At 39.6% G+C, this 23,809-nt stretch overlaps 1 protein-coding gene across 1 annotated transcript in view; it reads right to left on the bottom strand.

The window, feature by feature from the left end:
* Nucleotides 1-23,809, bottom strand: part of CREB5 (cAMP responsive element binding protein 5) — a 259,728-nt gene that overhangs the window by 160,998 nt on the left and 74,921 nt on the right. The window contains exon 5 of the mRNA XM_086742589.1: nt 14,810-14,982. Coding sequence (XP_086598715.1) covers nt 14,810-14,982 — 173 coding nt within the window. The remainder of the gene's footprint in view (nt 1-14,809; nt 14,983-23,809) is intronic.

The following is a 23,809-nucleotide window of genomic DNA, read 5'->3' as shown; positions in this document are numbered from 1 at the left end:
TCATGGAGGGGACTAGATTATCTCGATATCTGGAGAAAAATCTAGTATAAGCATTCTGATTTTTCTCACTCTGTTTAAAGCATCTTCTGCAGTATATTTTAAGTCCCAGGAAATTAGTAGTACATTATTTTAGACATGATTACACAATACTATCATTCCTCTTTATTTCTGGCAAAGAACTATATATTCAGAAAAATTCCTGATGTTTAATTACATCAAATGTTCAAGATGTTGTATCAGAGGAATCTATTTACCTTCTGCTCCTGTAATATCTAAATTCCTTTTAACATTCCTGTAAGGTGAGGGAGTATTTCTTTCCTTACTTTACAGTTGGTGAACTGAGGCTGAGAGGGGCTGAGAAATTTGCCAAAGATCATAAAGAAATCAGTGGTGAACAAAAAGCAAAGTGAACTATCCTAAGTCCAGGCTAGCACTTCAATAATTTCTGTTGTTGCTTTCTGTCCATCATACAACATCCACTTGATTTGATCTATTCATTGATGGATTTTCTGTTGTTGTTATAATCAGAACTTAAGTGTTTTCTACATTTACAGTGTCTGTTCTCTAAAGAACCTGACCAAGTCTTCTGTTTTTCTTTATTTCTAAGTGACAGATGGCAGCATTGGAAGTAGCAGCCATTTTCCCATTTTAACCTTCCCAGGATATACTCCTCTTTTCCTAGTTAGATGCAAGCATTTGAACTACCATGCCAAGCCCCCTACATAACAAAAATGAGAGAGAGCAGGGAGTGTGTCCCCTTCCACTCCACCAGTTCTGGTCCCCACACAACAGAATAGTCTCTCTGCATTGGTGCAGATGGAGATTTTCTTCCAGCCCCATCATGTCTGAGAATTAGCAATGGCCAGCTCCCCACATGAACACTTTGAAATAGCTTGCATTTCATGAGCAGTACATCAGCCACTGCTTGGGAATGGAGATACAAGGGACATTCCTTTAAAGAAAACAAGTATTTTGGTATATTTTCAACTGAGATTTAAAAAATAATAATAATAATTTTTTTTTAAATCAACTCAGACTTTTCCTGTCTAATTGTCTGCTTCTTGAAAATAAGCATGTGAGCAGATCTTCAAGCTGTTCACCCCAGAGAGAGGAGGAGAGCTGCTTGCTGTCTGTGCCCCTTGGAAAAAGAGCAGTCACAAAAAAGTCTCAGTGATGCACAACCTTAGGTTTCAATCATGCCGAACTGAGAGCCCCATGCCTGAACATGCTCTATCACACCAGCCCCAAAAGCTTACGGGAAATGGTGGCGGGGGATGGACACAGAGACAACAAAGCAGCCAGCCCTACATGAGGAGCAGCGAGGAAAGCTGTTATACACACAGGCACATCAGGACAGCTGTTGGGAGAAACGAGCTGTATCCACTCAGTCGTGCTCTGGAGCCAGAAAGCTGGGCTCAGTTGCTGATAGCCGGGTGGCTCTGTGCCAAAAAGCAGAATGGCACGAGGTTTGCATTTCGGTGTCTCAGAGATACTAGGAAAGGGTTGGGGCCCTCGGAAGTTCTTCCTTCAATAAAACACAGACAAGAGCTGTGGGCCTGATCCCTTTCCCCAAGGCTTGAAAGACCTCCCAAAGTCCTGGAAAATCATTGTTACAGAGCAAAAATGAGGACACCGATCCACTGAATGACCCTGGTGCTAACTAAGCCAGTCATTTTGTTTGTTTTGGATGTAAACCACACCACTTTCCTGAAGCTAGATGCAGGACATAGGCACATTTGGCACTGCCCACCTCCAGCCACATCTTCTGGAGGCTTCAGGACTTTCATCCAATTTATTCGTTCAGCAAATATTGAAACTGAGCACACACCTGTTTGTACCAGTTGAACCTCTGTTTACTCCACACATAAGGCCTATCTTAACAGCAGCGAGCAAGGAGTGTTTGTGAACGAAAAGCTGCATACACATCTATTGGTTTTAAGAAAGGGGACTGCAAATAAAACACCTACATTCTTATCCTCAAATAGTGGTGCTCTTATTGTGCCAAGTATTTTAAATGTCAGCTCCTCAGGATTATCTCAGAGCTGTATGACCAATCCCCAAACTATGTGCAGCAATGGGAATATCACTGGTTCCACAGTGCATCCAAACTCACCCTGAAACACTGCAAATAAAAGACTGTGGATTTAGGATTGCTTTCTAAACCAAACATTTATTTTTAAAGATAAGAGAATGGCTATTGTAGTGCTAAAAGCTGAAGACAAAATTACTATATGTTAGTTTTTAAATATATCACTCATTTATACTTCTTTAAGAGGAAAAAAAAATTTGGCTGTAGTTGCAATCAGTCTTAATTCACTCTTTATTGCTGCTCTGGTTCTGTGTTATTTGAGCTGGTTTAACTGTTAAAAGTGTTTCAAATGTTCACATGGTCTGCATTAGGTTACAGAATAAAAGTAAGTACAGCCCACCAAATGTAACTTTCTGAAATGTAAACCACATGAATTTGATTTCTTTGTGGTACAACTTTAATTGGGTTCAGAGGTCTTTCGGTCTTACCTGTCTATCTGCTCTCTGATGGCCCAACCTGATAAAGCTAATACAAAGAATCTGCGAATGTGATCCAAACTGATTACACTCAGTTACCGTACATGGCTTTATTCTTGACAGTAATGGCCCCTTAGCCTAGTTCATTTTCAGGCTGCAAGTTTGAACCCTGGAGCTGCCATTGAACTGGGACTAGAAACATCACAACTTGTAGGAAAAGACCATGTCCCCTTGCAATGCAGCAAAACTAGAGAACAGGAGGGAAAGAGAGCATCTAGGTACAACCATAAGTGATCATGTAGCTTAAAAAATCTGCAGGAGCATGTGTACATATGTATGCCTTACACTGTCACAGCAAATGTCAAAACAGAGAATGCAACCAACACGCACTACACGATACAGAAGTGACGGCAAACAAAAATTACAACAAAGCCTGAGATTGTTCTTCAACTGATTTCAGATTATATTTTTTTTTTCCTTTGACAATACACTCTGTTACCTTAATGACAATGACTCATCATTTACTCATCAACTCTGTTGCACCATGTTGTGCCATATGCCTTGCTGGGGTGAGAACAACAGTACTGCTGCCTCCCATCCAGAAAAACACACCGCATCTCAGCAACAACAAAGAAGGCACTGTACAACAGGTATTCTCACCTTGTATCCTCTGACCCGACTTCTAAACAAAGATCTGTATCAGCCTGTGGGAGCAGATCTGGAATTAAGCAGACAGCTCAGAAGAAATGTACGGAGGAAAGGAGCAGCATGCTGAAATACTTGGAGACCCTTTCCCTGTGTAGCTTGTTTTCTTGGTTTTGGAATGCACAGACTCAGTTTTGAGAAAATACCATGAAAAAGATTCACAGTGCTCACAGCTCTTGGAAGAAGACACTGTAGAAAGGAACACTCAGCAGACCCAACAATAAAATACCATAATCCAATATTGAACATTACTCAACTAAAACTTCCACTGCAATTCACAAGTTTCATTCAAGTAAGTAAATCATTAACAAGTAGAAACACACTACAAGTAATCATCTAGTTCAGGCAAATTACATTCTCTTTTCCCCACTGCAAGACAAAAATAAATTGACTTTCAAAGCCAATGTAGTAATTTTTTTTTAGGTTAGTATTTTTCATCCTATTTCCCCAAAGCTGTTGTTGCCTTTGTCATTTTCTGCAGTTCTATTACTGCACCATTCTTTACTGGTAGAACTGTTCTCCCAAGTAATTTCCACCGGTGAACATATGAGCACTAACAAACGAGGTCCCTTAATTAGTTCCAGGTTTTTCCAATAAGCAGTGTTGGCAATACAGTTTTTAGCTCTCTGTCTATCATACAATAACAAGGCAGGGCCTGTAAACATGGCAGGGGTGTCTCTATTTTCCTGTTCATATAATGGGCAAGCAGAAGGAGTAAGAAGGAAATATATATATATATATATGTATACACCTCAGTGGTGGGTTTTTATTGTCAACATGGAATAGTTTTTTTGGCTTGGAGTCATTTACACCATCTTCAAGGACACATCTTACAGCTTCCCAACTTGGTCATAAGGAAAATTGAACATTTCCAAGGACGTTTCCTCCAAAACAAAAATTGATTTTTTTTTTTCCTTTGAGGTTTGAAATGTGGGTTTTGTTGCTTTTGTTCTCAGACTCTGTTTTCTTTTATATATGGGTTTTAGCTTCCCTCCGCATTTACGGGTTCTGCTTGGGTCCAATATTGTTTCTAGCATTTGCTTTATAGGAGTTAGGGCCCCACAACCCTTGATGTTGCATTAACGTGCAACAAAAAGCTCCATGCTACTAGGCTGTGTACAGAAAAAGACCAGACTGGAAGGGACCCCAGCTTTCCCCACAGAAAAATATAGTTTCACTTGATGGCTTCTGGAATGAACTTTGCCTATTATGTTTTATATAGATTTTTAATAAATCCTTTGAGTCACAAATTTCTTATTGGAACAATAGAACTATATAGAGGCCAGGGGAAAATTTGGAAGCAAGTATGGATTTTCTTCCCTGTTGTGGAGCCCAGAATTCATATCTTTCTCCATATCCATTGAGTATGGCGCAAAGGAAACTCGCTAGCTGCTTTCTTTGCTACTTCACAGTAGAAATGCTATTCTGCTTCCTATTTTATTTCCCCACAGATCAGAAACAATTCAAAGAAACTTTAGGTCTCTTTCCTCTGTGGGCCTGGAATGGACTGCAGAGAAATAAATTAAAACAGGCTAAAAAGGAAATTAATTGTAAGGAGCCAAAGTTTTCCACACAATTCTTCCATTCGGTGTATGTATTAACCAGCTCTGATTTTATAATCTACTGACCACATATCTTCAGTAGGGACTGTGCCATGTAACCTCAAACAAATGAAACCACTCAAACAAGCACCAACTGAGAGAAATAACAGGAAATTGGTTCAGATTTGGTCTCCTTTGTTTATCAGTTCTAGTTTATTTCTTCAAATGTTGCAGCAGTATTTCAACCAGGATCAGCCATTAACATTAACAGCCTGTTGAGTTTGACAGACCTTCTTGTTCAACTGAACAGCCAAAAACTATTGCTGCCTTTTGCCCACTTTCATGTGCTGCCCAAAAAAGTTACATCAACAACTCGCAGAGATAATGAATTAATGAAGTCCAGCATATCCAAAGAGAGATTCCTTTAGGCACATTAAGTCAGCAGTTCATCTCTCTGGGGGCAGTTTCCAGTAAGAGTGCAAAAACACTTGCTGAGAACACAAGCTTTATGGGTATGTCAGAGAAGCTTCCTGCATGCAGCTCTGCCCAGGTGCTCCAGGAAAGCATTGACCACTCAGATGCTGGAGCGAGTTCAGAGGAGGGCCACAAAGATGATCAGAGGGCTGGAGCACCTCTCCTAGTAGCACAGGCTGAGAGAGTTGGGGCTGTTCAGCCTGGAGAAGAGAAGGCTCCAGGGAGACCAGTACCTAAACGGGGCTTACAGGAAAGACGGGGAGAGACTCTTCAGTAGGGCTTGTTGTGACAGGACTAGGGGTAAGGGTTTTAAAACAGAGGGATGTAGATTTAGATTAGCTATTAGGAAAACATTTTTTACAATGAGGGTGGTGGAACATTGTAACAGGTTGCCCAGAGAGGTGGTGGATTCCCCATCCCTGGAGACATTCAAGGCCAGGTTGAATGAGGCTATGAGCAATCTGATCTGGTTGGAAATGTCCCTGCTCCTTACAGAAGAGGTTGGACTAGATGACCTTTAATGGTGCCTTCCAACCCAAACGGTTCTACGATTCTATGATCTTTGCATCTCCTAAACATCTTCCTATGCAATATGTGAGACAACCCTACTGCGTGTTACAGGGACATGCAGTATGAGAATCCATCTGTCAAGGAAAGGAAGCCAGATACTCAGCTGTAGCTAGCACTTGCTTTGTAGCCACACTCCTTTAAGATCAGAGGCTGCCCAAATGGCACCTTACAGCTGACGTGCAGAGGCACAGTCGCTCTCTAGACACCAGAGGCAGCAGCCTGTCTAAGATATGACAAGCAACATCCTCCATATGATGACTAATATAAAGGGGGAATCTTCGATGATATGTTTTATAAATGCCCAGCTATGGGTATGAAAGTGGATGCTCACAGCAATGTGAGCCTCAAGCCCAATCAGCTGAGATTTAACCAACCTGGAAATCCAATTACTTGCTCTTTAAGAAACTACCCATTATGTTCTTTATTTGTATTCTTTTTAGGTCATCTTACTTTCAAAAGGTGGGGTGATCCTGTCTTTGCCTGGGAAATCACAGACATTTCTGTGAGGAGAAGAAAAAAAAAAGTTTAAAGACAACCAGGCCATAAATAAAAATTCTTAATGCCAGGAAAGCTGAGAAGAACAGAATTCTAAACAAACACTGAACAGTCTTCACTGAAAATTGTGAATTCTTCAACATATACAATGATACCAAAAATGTCAGGTTGTACTCAAACCCATGCCAGGGATCTTTAGGGACTATTAGATGTACATAATCTCTCTCAAAACATCCATGAACTGAACAAATGGTTCAGAAAAATTGCTCTGCTAACAAGTCAGGATTAACATATCTGACTTTAACCAGGTCTAGAAAATTTTAAGTTGCTTGAAGAAAATATATGAAGACCAAACGCTACTATTTTCATTAAATAAATCACAGGAATGGAAGCACCAGAAGAATTTCTGTCTAGGGTCATTTGATGCTAACTGTGCCTTTTTTTTTAACCTTAGGAAAAAAAAAAAAAAAAAGAGCAAGAGATGGGGGCAGGGGCACAGAAAAATAAAAGGACACAAGCAATATAAGGTAGAAAAAAAAAACAAACAGGCACAACTTTTTTCTTCTATCAAATGTTTGATAGGTACACACTGTATTTCAATTTGTAGGGTTAAAAAGAAGTAAGAATGTTACTTTGAGCCCTTACATTTACGGCACCAGTCAGCCTAGATGCTATCGTTAAAGAACTAGATAAAAGTAACATATTACAAATCAGAATTTCCCAGGAAATATACACAATTCTCTGAAGACTGTCAAATAAGCTAGGGATTTGGATTTCACTCATTTGGAGAATTGTTCACTAAAAACATTTTATTAGCTCGCCAAGTTTTTATGGACCCTATCAGAACAGCTGTGATTCACTTCACTTGCAGCAGAGGAAGCTGGTAATAGCTCAAAGATTGCCCCCTTCATTTCATAAACCAATTAGGACCTGGATCCTACAACCGGAGTAACACAACCCCTTTTACTGGCAAAATTCCACTTCATTTATGTGAGCTCAGAATAAAGGTCTCTGTTGGCAGAATACAGATGCTCATAGCAGCAAATGTTTCTAAAACACACTCTCTAATTTGTTCCTTCTTCCAAGGAACACTCTTCCTGCGCTCATCAGAATAAACTCTTCTCAACCTACCTGCAGGTTCTGTCTAGTCACCAGCTCCTTCTAATTTATTACTAAACATTGCTAAGAGAATTTAAAAGTATGATTTACCCTGTGGAACTTTGCTAGAAGGTCTCCAAAATGATAGCTTTATTTAAATTATTTTCCCCTCCAAATCAAGCATAATTTCATTTGTTTAAAAGAAGCCATTTCGACAATGTTGTCATCTTAGATTTATCTATGCTTCTGATTTAAATTGTATTTTGGTGGGTTTTTTTAAATGCATATTTGACTTGTCCATAAGTATAAACAAAACCATATATATGCCTTACATGGAACCATACTGTACCACTCATTTCTAAAACTCAACTCATCAATTAATAGGGAGGCCTACTTTTAGAGGTGGTAAAAGAGGATTCATACACTTTATGCATAGTCTATAATTTCTGTGTTTTTTCCCAGGCATTTTTCTCTGAACATCAGTTTTTCTCTGAACATTAGGTTTTTCTCTGTCATTAGTTTTCAGCCAGGTACCAGCTTAAAAAAAAAAAAAAAAAAACAAAAAAGCAAAACAAAACAAAACCCCAAAACCACATTAATACTTTACTAACTTATAGTAATTTACTAGCTTATAGTCTGTTTTTATATCCCTTTGAAAGTGTTAAAAAACACACTGGCAAGACAAACCATGTAAAATCAAAGTGGTTTTTGTTCACTACATCAATGCCAATTCCCTTATTGAAACAGATACAACCTACCTTCTTACCGAGCAACTAAATTTTTATTAGAGTTCTTGGCACATGAAGCTCTTCACTTTTTACTCCCTCATTACAGCTATCGTGCCACCCCCAGCAAACATTTAAGCCCTTTTCTGAACTGACATGGTGTGAGGCAGCATCCCAAAGCTTGCTCTTTCTCTGGAACCTGCAAATTAGTCTCTTGAATAAAAAGAATCAAAAAAGAAATTAAAAAAAGCCTTGCACCGAACAAAGTCTATATTGTTTGAGTTAGTGTTTTACTGCAGCTTAGTTACCTGTCAAACAGGCTGACACTTGGATAAAACACATACTGGAATCATGCATCAGGGCATGTTAAGTGCAAACCTGTGATGAAGAGCAGAGCTATGCAATTCGGCTGTGCAGAGTTCTAATGATCATTTCTGGTCTAGGAAAGCTTGATCTGTCAAATCAAACCCACTGCAACTCTGAGATCGTCTTCCATCCAAAAATGATTTTACATCTGTTTTAGTTCAAAGAGTCATATACATCAGAAGCTCTGACTATAAATTTTGATGACACCTTTAAAGAAGATTTATACAGAGTGTACTTTATATATATATATACACACAAGAGGTACGTGAGAGATACCAACCACTAAAATTAAGCAATCAATGCTGTATTCTCCAAGTTCTGTATATCATACTTAAATCCTCTTTATGACTTACTCTGATGTGAGAGCCAACCTATGCCTATGAAAGCTCACTATTTCGCAGTTATGGGTGCCGTACACTACTCTAACCTTGCTTTCCTACAGTTCTTGGGCGGGATGAGCTTTCCGGAACAGAAACATCATGATCCATTTCTTAGAAACCATTTATATCAGAACTGGCTTGAATGCGGTTTCACTGCCTATGTGAAACAACCATCGGAGGAGGGAGAAGGGCTGGTTTCTCTTCATAACGAAAGACAACAATTCTAATAAGAGTCAGTGGCCAGCAAATCACGCAATATCCCTGACACTTTTTTTTCTGGTGTTCTTGCTGTGAACAAGCAACATTTATAATAAGCTTAGGAGTTTTGTCAAGTAGAAAGTATGAGCCATAAGATACTGCATTCTTTAATAAATTTAACCAACATGTATAACAAGCGCATAACTTTCAGGATAACAGTTGACTTTAAGTCAGATAAGAAACACTCTAAACCTCCATTCCTGATTGACAGGCTATTTATTACCTGGCTAATGATCCTCCTTTCAGTCCCCTGAAAGTCATCTTGATGTATGTCAGTACTTTCCAGCCCCTCCCTAGACCTTACAGCAAGAAAGAGTTTTTGGGAAGGCACGGGAGTATGTGGCTGTGGATAGAAAAAAGATGTCGTGAACAATCACCCCTTTGTGCTGCATCTGACACACAGACCAGTGCTGTTTTGCTCTTTTTCTTCCTGACTCAGCAGTGTCAGGAGAGATTGAGTCAGCAGCTCCTGAACATGCCGATGCAAAAAACAATAGGGGAGGATGGGGAACAGATAGAGCTTCCAAACATCACACGTGGAGCGGCACGCTTCAGTCTGCAGGTCAACGTGATGATTTGGGCAGCAGCTAGCTAAAAGGGATGAAACGGCCAGAGAGGGTCACACATGTGTCTTGATGGGACTCCATATTAATGTTGGCCAAGGCCAGTGTAGTAGAAGGTACTACAGAAAACACATCTTAGCATAAACAGAAGAAAAAGAAGTAGGAGCATTAAACAGGGAATAAAGCCCAACTCTGAGTACAAAAAAAAAAAAAAAAAAAGACAGAATGGCACTGTCGGATGCTCTCTCTTCCTTCCCTTTTCCTCCCTGTCCAGTGATCTGACACCAAGAGGTCATCTGATACTGCATCTCTCACTGCATATTTCTTCTCATCTCAAAAAATACTGTGGCACTTCAAATACATGAGTTGGAACAGAGGCCTTTATCCCAGGTTTCCTGGAAAGGGAACTGGTCTTTGAATTTAGTAAAAGCACATCATTCCATGGCCTCTTGGATGCCACACACTCCTCCAACTTACTAGGAGCTTAGAGAGAGACTTTATCTGGCATGTACAAAGACCCTTCTGAGTTACCAGCTTATTCCAAGTGCCTTCCAGAACTAGCTGCGTTATAAGTTTCTGCTCATGAACGTTTCTTACAGGAGTCTTTTCTGTTTCTTCAGGCTATAAAGGATGATAGCAGGATACTCTGAGAACTCAACCAGCAGCTGCTGTCTCAGATAGTTTGCTGCTATGGCAAAACTCCTGTGCTTGCCAGAGAGGAGCCCTGCCCTTTTGCCATCTCGAGTCCCTCAGATTAAGTCTACAGCTGAGAAATTTTTTTTATTTTCCAAATCCCCAAGGCCAGTCACAATGACTCTGCTCTTCATTGTGTCATCGAACACACCACATGCAGTTTTGATGACTGCTGCATTTTCCATGCCCCTCTCTTTGGAAAGCAGTCAACCTCATGAAAAGGTGATAAGCTGGAAACAGAGAGAGAGGTATGGCATGTGGGGACCGAAGGGCTGTCCTCCCACTGGTACCACAATTCTTTGGTACCTAAAGGCACCAGAGGCATACTCTAAACTCTTTTGTTGCCTCCTCCTACCTGCTTGCATTTCGCCAAATGTGGTTGCAATTTCTCCCTTCTGATGCTGTGCCAGAAGGCCATCTTATCTTGATTAATGCTCTATAACACTTTGAAAACAGATAATCGACATCACATGGTTAGTGTGCTATGTCCACTCTGGAGCCTGAGTTCACTGCAACTGGACTCACATTCCCCCCTCCATTTAGTACAGTGTTAACAACTTGCTGGATCTCTGACAGCCCTGAATCATTCTGTGTTCCCTTTCAGCTACAGAGCTCCACCAGTGAGTTTCAAGCTGGAATAATTATTAGCCATATCTGCTATTAGCTTGAAAAACAGAAGGCAGGTTACTTTCTCCAGGAACGCAGAGCTGTTAGACTGCAGCCACCTACAGTCTTTGCTGGGCTGAAAAACACATCTTACCTAGCAAAAGACATGCCCAGATAAAGCAACCAATGTACTGTGTTGTCACCAATTTGTCTATCCGTAATTTCCACATACATTGCTGAATACTCAGTTACTGAAATAATGGAGTTATTTTAAAAAAAAGAAGACAAATGCTGCTATTGTACAGCCTAGTTCAGAGCCCCATATCTTAAGCTGATTCAGCTTATCTGCCTTTCTCTACCTTTGACAAATGCATGTCTTGTATTATTTTTTTCTCCACTTCTTCCATATGCCTTACTGCTTTTCCTCCACGTATCTTATCTCCAAATGATGTGCTATTAATCAGCCAAAGACACCCTTCACTGCTAAGTGTTCCTCAACTGATTTTTTTTCACCAGCACAAGTAGTTACTAGTTACAACATTCCTCCCACATGCTAAAGGCTTGGGGGGAAAGGGAGGAGGGATGGCGAGGAGGTTAGAGACTGCCTCACTGCATAAATACTATCTGGGACTTTTACACCAACCTGCCCGTTTGCTGTAATGATAACGTTGCTGTTTGATCTCAACAAGGTACACGGTGGGAAGAAAGTGGGACTGCACTCTGTCTTATTTTTTAAGTTATTAACCTTCATGCTCTTCCCTTTTTCTGATTAATCTGGCTGGATGCCTGTTCAGCAGTAGCTGAAGATTAATACCCGAAACAATGTGTGTATATACGCTGTGCCAGTAAGGCTTGCCCAACAACACTCCTTCTGTCATGTTTTCCCATGCCTTCTGTCAATATCTCATTTTATATGCAAGCCCCCAGAGCCAGAGGAGGGGATAGGAAAAAAAGAGAGAGGCAGAGAGGGAGGAAGAGGGATGGAGGGAGAGGGAGAAAAAGGAGAAGGAGAGAAGAAAGCAGGGAAAAATTACATCCCTCGGGAACGTCAGCTGCTGTGAACTCACCCACTGCTCACCATGAAACAAGCTGTACGGGGGCACAGGTGGGTCCCATTCCCTGTTACTGGAGCACAGCCTACAAGCAGGGTCTAAATGAAGACTTTCATTGCTGTTCCCTGTTTTCATTGGAGTAAGGCCATCACAAACATTTGCAGGTGGCTTGGCCATAGTCTGACACTAAAATATTTGTGGTTGTGATAAAAATCAGAATATTGCTACAAGATGGTTCTATATAACCTTTAGGGCTTGATCCTGCTTTTACAGAACTAGCTCAATGAGAGTTTTATCCAGTTGCTCTCTGCTGTTTTTATTGCTCATTAAAAGGCATATTCCCTGGCACAATTCTCCGTGGTAAGGACTCATCTACCCCTTTGGGGCAGCTTCAAATGTTTTTAAAGAAAGGGGGAACCTAACCCAAAACCACTGATTTGAGCACCTCAGAATGTGGGCCAAACCAAAACCAGCAAACTTTGCAGAACTCAAACATTTTCTGAATCCATCTGAATTTTTCTTCAGTTGTCTAATATCAAAACCATTGTCCAGTCTGTATTCCTCGTGAATGAATCTTGGATATAGTTCTTACCACGTTTAGAAGGACAAGATGAAGATAAATGGAAATGACAAGATATGTTCTTTGAATAAATAAAACAGGCACCACAGGGAAAAGACTGAAGGAAAAGAAGACAAACAACAAGGATGCTCAACACTTTGGCAAGTCGATGAAGTCCAAAATGCAGCAATTATCTCCTAGAACACACCATGAACAAAAAACAAAACCTCCTAGGAAGAGGGAAGAATGGGGAACAGAGTATACTGGAGGTCACACCATAAGTCTCATTCACACACCAGCTCACACAGAGACTAAAATGCTGACAATTGCCTCCCAATAGAGCAGCTTTAGACTCAGGAAACATTTCTGTGATTCAATCACACGGGAGAATTAAGATATGTCATGACAAAGTTTCCCAAAGGAGACGCTCACCACTGACTAGGAAATAGGCCTTTTTATCCTCAATCCCTCCAACTCTGGAGATTCTAATCACCATGGCCCCGAACCAACGCAAACCTAAAACCTGACTGACAGGGTCTTGCAAAACCACATGCAGGTTTTTTCTCATTATATAGAAACAATTGTTTGGAAGCCAAGTACAGTCCTACATAAAACACCTCACCACTGAGTATTAAAAGTTGTTTGGGTTTTTTTTTTTTGTTTTTAATTAAGATCATAATTACCACTAGATATATTAAGTCACAATTTGAACAGAAGCTTAATCGTCCTTAACTCAAATAATGGCCTTAGCTCTTTTTCTTTCTAAAATTGAAAATTAAACTGTTTCTTCCTCCTTCCCTCTTTCCCAGTTCCCTGTCTTTGAACAGAATGGGGCATATTTAAGACAACAACTTTCTTGGATTCACAGGCAAATGATATTGCACATGAAATCTCACTGAACACTGTGTTTTGTCAATAGGTAACATATACAAGGGCACATCTATCAAATATGTTTACCCTACCCACATGATCAGATTTTTATATTAAGAACCAAAGCATGAAATAGTAGTAACAAGGAAAGTAGAGGAGCTTTGCCAGGAGCACAATACTGGGGCAGCAGATGGAATCCATGTCCTGAGCGTGGCTGGGTAACCCTTACGCAGCGGTCAGTGCCGCTGGCCATCCCTACCACCATGGCACTGGGAGACAGAGAACCTGTGGGCTATATCCAGCCCCAGCCATCAGGAATATTGAAAGAAAACTCATGAATAACTGAATTTTTAGTTTTCAATGCCAAGATTTCACTTTTTGATTTTACTCTCAAGAGACTGCAAGTTGCTCATCAATTATTTAGACAATGACTAGGGACAGAGACTGCTTTTGCACTTACGATATAATGGATGTGACCAAATTACAAATGACAGATAATGAATCTAGACTGCTGCTTCATTCTCAGTCCCCCAATCTATCTTTTTATCCATATGTTTTCATGCATAAAACCCCCAAATTCTCAGAGTTGTGTGACAAAAAAAAATGTACCCTCAAACCATCCAAGTAGCTTCTGTATAACTAAAACCAAGTTACTGTGGTTTGTAAGGACCTCATATTTGCTGGAAGTAACCGGCTGTACAAGACACGGATGTTTTTGTACATGCAGTTCTCCAAACATGAGCACACAATTGTCATTCAAGCCAATACAATAAGCATCCATATTGCCAATCCATGGGAATAAATATTGATCCATCATCACAAATTGAGCAACTGCCCACACAGGTGGCTATGCCAAACTCCATTTATCTTGATGGTCTTCTAGCATTTCTCAGTTAAACAAAGTACCTAGGAAATAGCCTAAGCCCACTGAGCATCCAGAGATCCCACTGAAGGAAGTGAAAGAATCAGCTTCATAAATACTCTGTCTTGCCACAGCAGTTATAGAAACAACATGAACTTTGCATGTAAGCAGATAAAAACAAGAAACTGGAAGGACAAAGCAGGACTTTGCTGCAACTACAGCACTCTGCCCCTTTTGAAGCAAACTGCCAGGTCTGGAGTAGATGTAGTGTCCTGGCCATTGCCCCACAGTCTGCAACGCATGTTGCACTGGTCCTTGCCACATGCTAACAGGATCAAGTGTGAGCTCCATAACCTCAAGAACCACAAGGACAACATCTGGTCCTGCATGTAGCTGAACCTTAAGAGCCACGAGGACAACATCTGGTGCTACATACAGCTGCTGGAGCCAGAAAACTGGAGAAATGAGAACATGCAAATGGATTTACCCAATCTGTCGATTTGTGGAAGGTGCTTGCGTAATGACCGAACTGGACTGTGGAGACGGCATGGCTTGTTGAATCACAACGCTGGTGTCGTGGTTTGGCATCCTTGTATTTGTCAGCTGGTGAGATCCAGGTCCTGACATTGCTCCTCCAACTGTGTTATGTATGGAGATATTCTGTGAAAAGAAGGGAAATGAAGGATGGTGGAGGAAAATGAAAAATAAATAAATGTCTAATCTTGGTTTTGTGTTTTATAGGAATATAATTAGAAATCTGAAAGTATCAACAATATGAAAAGTTACTGGCTCCTGGTAAATCCCAAGACAATAGATCTTCTTGTAACCAACAACAGTTAAAAAAAAATGAAAAATAACTATTTACTTTTACAGGGCACTATAAATGGAAAAATACCTGCAAGTTGACTAATCACTCTTCTGTGATTCTGACTCATGATTTATAATGGGGATATTTAGCCATATTCTCCTAACTGAACTCAATATATATTTTGTTTGAAAATTACTTCTGTGGTGAGCGCATGGCACATGATTTACTACATGGTTGTTTACTGTGTACTAGGTCTGCTTAGACTGACAAGCAAATCAAGTTTTATAGTCCCAGAGTAACAAACAGTACACGGTACGTCATGAAACAGCCATTTCTATTAGCCTCCATATCTTTTGTAGAGCGATAATATCCCAGAGGCCTAGAATAATAGCACTATATTTGCACATACATAACCTCTGCTTCAAGTAAGCTGGAGCCCTTAAAAAGTTCTTTAAAAAAAAAAGTTCACAGATAACTCATATCCACAGAGCAAACAAGCCACAAGAGACCAGGATACTACTGAGGAAGGAACCCTGGAGTAAAACTTCTCTCCTATTATCCCTACACACACAATACACACTGCTGCTAAACCGCAAGGTTTGACTTGGCCCACGTTTAAAAACAAACAAAACTCTGAAGCCAGAGATAACCCACAGTGTATACATATGAAAAATATGGTAACCTTGAGAGCATTATTTCTCCTATCAGGCATCAACGTGTGGATTGTTAGCGGTTACAAGAAAAGAAACTCTCTATTTTCACCTCATGCTAGGCTGAGCAAAAGGGGAAGAAACACCTTCACATGCACTCTGCCGTCAAGACTCACACAAAGCATCTTCCTGACCACTGCAATCCTCAGGATTTAAAACTAAAGTTCAATTTCATTCAGAATTCCAATTTATGAGCCAATTTGTGTAGGAAACACATAAAACCCACAAAATAATGATAGATAAAGCTGTTGAGAAAGGAAACTGAGAGCTCTGATCAACTGTGGAGGGCAGGAGAGGCAGATAACATTGAATCCCAGATCTAAAACAAAGATTGCATTCTGAACCAAAACAAGAATAAACCCTTTAGATGACTTTCCTCATGGAACAGGAACCAATAATTAGAGGATCCACACTGAAGGCCTTAGCTGTCATCCCCGTCTCCCAGTTCTCATGTATTTCAGGTGATTTCCCAGGCTAGTGTGGACACAGGGACATCTGTTTGTTTTACAGGAGTTGTTCCAGTCTTCATAAACATATAAAGAGGCTGCCTACAGCAGCATGGTATAACACTCACCCTGTATGAAGAAGACCCAGCTCTGAGTTCCTCTTCAAGTAAATAATTTACACAAGTAAATGAACAATATAATACAAGTATGAATCAGGTTCAGCAGCTCCAGTATTCACTTAGGAGCATGGATTGCAAGAGGAAGCCAGACAAAGGACTTCAACTGTAATTTTTCATATCCCAGTACTATGTCATGAACATCAGGTAATAAGAGAGGATAACCTTAGATATATGGAATCTTTTCCTAGGAAGGGATAGGATGCAAATCCATCACGACCTTTAGACAAGTGGTACCCCAGCATTTGCCCAAATTTTTACTGGATTTTGTTGTACCATGGCAGGGCAGAACTTAAAGATTTACTATCAGATTCCTGTGCTCCTACATTCAGTACTTCCATTTTCTTATCCTTCTCTTTCCCTTTTCTCCTATAATTCCAGACCTCTCCAAGGTACAAATGGTATGAATTATGACAGGTATGAAGAATTTTGTTTGCACGTAAGACATTGTAATTGTTATCTTACACGCATAAACTTGTAACGCCGTTTCAAAGTTTTAACAATTTCCAATAAACGGTATCTTTTCAGAAAACAGGCTGAATATGTGATGCATGGAAAACAAAAATAGAATGAAAACCTGTCAATGCATCCAGATGTCCATTCTTCTCAGTAATGCAAGCACTGTTGTTAGGCAGGAACTATACCTTTATACTATGCTGCCAAGAGAAAGCCTAAGATTTCCCAACAAAATGTCAAACTCTGCATGACTCTCACACTCATAAGAAAAGGATTTGGCAATCTCAGAATAATTTACATCAGTGAGATGCTTATGAATTTACAGAGGAGTTCAAGCAAGTTCATACTTAAATGACATTGTCTATGCTTTGAAAGATGGCAGGAAGGTAATGCACAATGGATCTGACACTAAGCCTATCTGATCTAGGCATATGCCTCATGACATGCAGAATGACTCTATATCACCAGCACAGCAAGACTAGGCTCGTTGCGTGTGTGATGCAGACAGTCTTCAGAACACTCAAAATAGCATTGTTGTGTTGAGCTCTGCACCTGATTCTGAACAGATATGGATAAGATATTAATGAGCAACTTGTAGACTCGACTTTGGGCTCTTATAGAAACAGGACAAATTCAGCAATGTTGGCTGAAACTGAGATCTCCACTTTACAGTTGAATTGTTATTTGGTTAGGCTGCTTCCACCTCTACTTTTATGGAGTTCTGCATGCTTTTCCACCAGGGATCCATTAAGAACATCTCACTTTGACTTCCCTTTTCATTCTCCTCCAGCTCTTAAGCCAATGGTTAAGATTAATTGATACTAGGTGGGGAGCTCCCAGCGCTCCAACTCAGAGGAGTCAACAGGAGCAATGATGCAGACAGAGCTCACTCTCTGCTTTTAACACTCCCAAGACCCATCCATACTACGTCAGATTATGATACACACACAGAGTTTTCTCAGAGATCTTCACAATTGTCCTTCAGCATTAGAAGAGGGCATATGAGCTTGTTATTATTATCCATTTTATTAAACTGAACCTGAATGTCCATGCAGGCAACAGGCCACTTACATGCCAAAAGCTATAGAGACACAAAAGACATCCTCTACCCTTAAGATTAATTTAATGGATCCTTATTAAGATCTAATAAATTAAGAGGAATTTATTTCTTCTAGCACTCTAGTTTCATCCTCACCAAAGTTCCCAGTCACTCCCACTGAAGCAGAAACTAGGATTATAACACTTCTATTTTATAGAAATGATTCCCTCACCCATGTGCTCATAGTGTAATCTCCAGCAGTATTTAACATTCAAATAAAATAAAAAAAAACAAAACAAAACAAACAAACAAACAAAGGCAAACAAACAAAAAAAAAAAACAAAAAAAAACCAACAAGCCATATCCACAACCTCTTTTAAATCAACGTGGTCATTCTCAACCTTTCCAGCTGCAAGAGGAAAGGGAATAGATCATCATCAGCTTGACTTCTCCCCAGTCACACCGTATTCCCCATTTTAGCTTCAGACTTTCAAGAAAACATTTGAACATTTTTCTCCCACATGCAACCACTTAACTTTGGATAGGCAACACACTTCTTTTTTCTAAAGGCTAAAAACTTCTTGAAGTCATGTGTCCATGTTCTGGTGGAGAGGATTACACATCACTCCACAAGAACACACACCCTGTTGGCAAGCACAGCAGAGAAATGACAGCTCCAAAGACACAGGCGAAATATACCCCATGACTCCAGGCAGTCACCGTTTCCACTAAACCCCGGCTCCTCCAGAGGAACACCCATCCATGTCACACAGCACCACCTGTATCACACATCCCCATCTACCGAAAGCAAAGGATGAAGAAGATGGATCCATCCTTTACTACCTATCATAATATTCTGAGTTTCAGACCAAATTTGTTTGCAGTTTTAAACTATCAGAGCTGGTTTCTGAACCAAAGCCAGCTTATATTTTCCTACTACTCTATTCTAACTGTGAGATTTAATGAAAATTGCAGATACAATTTTTATACAAACTGAAGACTTGTTCAGGATTGTTCTGAGTGAGCTTTTAGATCAATAGAGCTGTCACCTATAACCAGTTGTACATAAATATACTTTGCAAAGTATGATACTAATTCTAAAATCAGAAGATACTTGCCATGAAAAAAAAAAAACAAGAGAAAAATCCAATTCATCTAAACAAAGACAAAAGCACTTTTTTGTATTTTTTCCTGTTTTCTGCAAGAAATCATTTACCTGTATTTTCCCAAACAACAACTTTAAATATTTTTCAAATAACTCAAGAGAAAAAGCATCAATTTAAAAAAAAAATAGAAAGCAAATGCAGAGCAATATTTTATAATTTATATAGCCTGGTCTCTCAATTACTTTTAACAAGGAGAAATTGAATTAATTTTAACAAGGAGAAATAGTCTAAGCTGTCTCACTTTCAGGCATTTCACGGTTTATGGGGAAAGAAAACATGCATTTCTAACCCAAAGTCTTCTAGAAGGCTCTAGAGACACACAGCATTCAGGGCAACCAACATATATGTTTAAATGGCAACTACCTGTGCACTTTTAGGAAGGGTACAGTAGTGTTTTGCATGATTATGGAGATCATAACTCCACAGTACATAATACACATGAGTGGAAACCACTGGTGACACACATGCTGTCCACACAACAACAACAAAAAAAAACCCCACACACAAAAAAAAACCCCAACAACTTAAAAACTTGGAAGACACTGCTGTAAAAAAAAAAATATAAATTAAATGTGGCAAAAAATGGCAGGCTTTCAAATGATTTTAATCAATCATATCCAATCTCCATCAAAATTACAGAGCCTCTATGAATTCTCTCCCAACAGAAGAGAAAGATAATCTCAAAAAAAAAGTTATCAACTCTCCTGAGAAACAGCACCAACCCATATATTTTCTCATTATTCAGATCAATGTGTAAGGACAACACCCTCAACCCAGCCCATCACAACTGTTTCATCTGTTACTAGCATACAACATTTAAACTGCCATAAGCACAGAACTAAGCTTGCTGTCCACACCATGCCAGCAACATAGCAGAGGAACTAGGAAAGAAAACTGGTAAAAAATTCATCAAAATACTAACATGGTTGAAGGATTACATGGGAAAAAAAGTCTGTTACAAAGATTAAAATAGGAAAACAGGAAAAAAAAGGAAAGCAAAAAAAAAGAAAGGGAAAAAGAAAGGGAAAAAGAAAGGGAAAAAGAAAGAGAAAAAGAAAGGGAAAAAAAATAAAGGAAAGGAAAAAAGAAAGGAAAAAAGAAAGGAAAAAAGAAAGGAAAAAAGAAAGGAAAAAAGAAAGGAAAAAAGAAAGGAAAAAAGAAAGGAAAAAAGAAAGGAAAAAAGAAAGGAAAAAAGAAAGGAAAAAAGAAAGGAAAAAAGAAAGGAAAAAAAAGAAAGGAAAAAAAAAGAAAGGAAAAAAGAAAGGAAAAAAATTTTTAAAAATCCATTAAGAGATGTGGGAGCGTAAACTTGGTGGAGACTGAAATGCAATACTTTTTCTTTTTTTGAACTGTAACATCTGTATAGTTCGAATGAGAAAAAGCACTAAGGCAGGAAAAAAGACACAGGAAAGAACTGCTGGAAAATGCTGTGAAGTAATATTAAGTACAGGGAGAAAGCACTAGGAAGATCTTATTGCAGACTGTTAAAATCCATTTAACTCCCTTACTTAGCAAGAGGTATGAAGTCACTGAATGAGGCTGACACATAAAAATACAGAACTGATGCCAAAGGATCCATTCCTCAGAACATTTCAAAGCAAGGCAAATGCTCACTTAACAGCTACCTGATAAAAAATGGCACATTAAAAAAAAAAACAGCAGGCATGATGTATACCAGAATACCAAAGGACTCTTCCCTGCCTCCAGGTCCTGTCCTAGAGCTAGCCCTGAGCTGGACACAGCTAGCTGTTCACAGGGTGCTGGAGACTCAAAGGCCAGGAGCAGTACAAGTATATCTGACTTCTTGAACCCCAGGCACCACCGCTCAGTCAAATGTTATCAACCTGATCTCCTTAGGGGAAAAAATGTAAAGAAAAATTAAACTTCTTACTCAAAAATGACAAGTAACGATAGGCAGATGGGGGAAGAAGGGAAACATTGCTCTTACTGAAATCATAAAGCTTTGAATCTGTACTTATCAGTCTCAGCCACTGGTTTCCAATTTTTTGGATCACGGACCTCTGTCAACCCTCTGAATTTCTCACAGCACTCTGTGCTCTTATCATAAATTGTGTAATTAAGGCAAGATGGTTCCACAGACCAGCTGCAGATGACTTACCACAGCTTTGTGACCACCAGCAGTTCACAGACTAGAGTTTAACCACCGCCCAAATACCGCTTCAGAGCACCGTGACTGGAATTTCTTGACAAAAAAGATAACATTTCTAAAAGTATCTACGAACTTGAGTAGCTCAGACCCTTTTTTCTAGTGTCTTCAGTCTTTTGGAGCCTTAGTGAACAATTACTGTTAATTAATAGATCAGACTTGTGTACTGGGGCTGGCAGGAGCTTTGCAAAATTTTATCCTAAATATCTATGCTGGAACATGCAGGGAAACTTCCTTTTTGTTTTAATTTAGAAGGAATTATTCTTAAACATAGACATGTTGGCTGCTCCTGAAGAGGCACAAACAAACAAACAAAAAAAAAAACCCTCACAAATAATCTTTTTTATCCTGTTTTCTTTCAATAGCTGTTACTACATTATCAGAAAGACTTTCTGAGATACACTAAGCGATGCAAATGAAACCTCAAGCCTGCTAATCTCCAGCAAACTACGTGGTGCTGCTAAGAAGCATGGCACAAGACACAGGACAGACATATGAAGTGCTAAGCCAGGTATAAGCCATCTCAAGGCTGCAGCAGTCACCACCATAATTTGAAGTCCGAAGGGCCCATTTAAGCACTACTAATCCTCTTCAGGCCGCTGCTTGAAGGGTGACAGCCCTGCACAAAATCTCCGCCACAGAGCCCGTGCTGCGAGCCAACCTTTGACATGCCTCCACTTGGCCTCTGCCCCTGGGTACCCGGAGCGCATGGTCAACTTCTCTGGTCTCTTCCTTACACCTTCTGGGGAAAATGCACATGAACTTCTTCCAAGGGAAAGTTAAGTCTCCCTGCCTGTCCTCCAATTTGGCTGCTGGTTTAAGTAAATGCTCTGACTCCTCTGATATTATGAACAAAATGCAGGAAATTTGGAATTTTTGGTCTTTTATCTTAATTTTTGTGACATGATCTAATTACAGACATTCAGTGGTGCCCTCTAATTACCAGTAGAAATGAATACTGAAAGATGACCCTTGTCTTCCACAATTCCCTCCCCTCTTCCCCCACTACCCTCCTCATGCCCTTTTCAGCATGTCTGTCCAGATTATCCTTTTGACATATGAAGCCTTCTTTACATGCACAGTAAGTAATATATGGTACGTACCCACAATAAACCATTTCTAGGAGAAAGGAAAAAAGTGATAAAAAGGAAATCGAATGAACATATTTTAAAGGAGAAGGAAATTTTGAAAGACTGGTCTCACCAGAGTTTGAAAGGAAATAGCTTCTCTATGGGAAAAGATGACATCAGATTGCATGCTTATGTCTTGAAGTTTCCTACAGATATCTCCCGTTTTCCTCAGGGTTGCTTGTTTCTTACACAATTACTTGCCCAAGATAGCCATTTAAGCAACATAGCACAAAGAGCTGCCTCTGTTCAAATAAACCTCAGTAACGCTAAGTGTGTACAGCCCAGTTCGGGTCACTCAGGGTGTTTCGCACTGCTAACACCCCACTACGCCCTGCTAATTGGGAGGCTGCAAAACAGGGGAAGCACAACGGGCTGCCTGGCTCTACCCAGTTCTGTCATACTTTATGCAAAAGCCATAAACTGACTATTTCATTTCTTCCAAGTTGCCTATTGTGACATTTATAAACAGGAACCTGGCAGCATGTCAATGGTGCAAACTGATTTCCTTTTCTAAATACAATTTTAAAAAGCAAATAAACAAGGTTATGCCTGCTAATGAAACATTATATGCCATGCTGGAGCTAGTTTTTCTCAAATGTATTCTCTAGAGCAGATGGAACACCAATAAACACAAAACAACAAACCCTTTTATAAAAAGCATGTTTATAAGAAAATACACTCTCCATAGAACTTTGTCTAAGGAAAAACTGGCTTATATCCTTAACGTTATCTTGGGGACCCAATTATGGTCCCATTAGATTGCTGTAAACAAGGGAGCTTGCCATGAATTTCAAATGGAGAAGCACTAGTAAGAAACTTGAAAAGGAAGAAAAGAGATTTGCCAGCATACTTACTAGGTGTAATTCCTAGAGTCTCAGCTGAAATCAAGGCCTTATTGTACTAAAATCTGTGTAGACACATTGATGGACTATGCTTGCCCACAAGCCTTAGAGTCCAGAGACAAAGTAAGGAAAGAGGAAGGAAGAAAGAGAGAAAGTAAGTGATTTGTGTAGCCAAAAATCAGGACTCAATGGAAGGGGTCTTTTTTCCAAGTCCAGTGTCTTATCCGTTATTTTGCATTGTTTCTTTGCATCTAATAATTATATATTAATTCAGGAAAACAGTAAACTTTAAATTAAAAAAAAAAAACCACACAGTATTACAGTTAAAAAAAAAAAAAAACAGTATTACAACTTCTACTCTGATTTTTTCCCAGCACTATCATTTCATTTCTGTAAATCAGACAGAATGCATGTACAAAGTGGGTACTCAAAGAACCTTCTCAAAGTAGGTGCATGTCAACTTTTGCAGGACAAGCAATTAGACATCCAAAAGCAGCTGCCAGATCTGGAGGCCAGTCAGAGGGTAGTTGAAAACCTGGCTTTCCTT

Source organism: Chlamydotis macqueenii, chromosome 2 (genome assembly GCF_036417535.1).
Source record: "Chlamydotis macqueenii isolate bChlMac1 chromosome 2, bChlMac1.mat, whole genome shotgun sequence".
NCBI classification, from domain to species: Eukaryota; Metazoa; Chordata; class Aves; order Otidiformes; family Otididae; genus Chlamydotis; species Chlamydotis macqueenii.
This window is presented reverse-complemented; position numbering and strand designations above follow the sequence as displayed.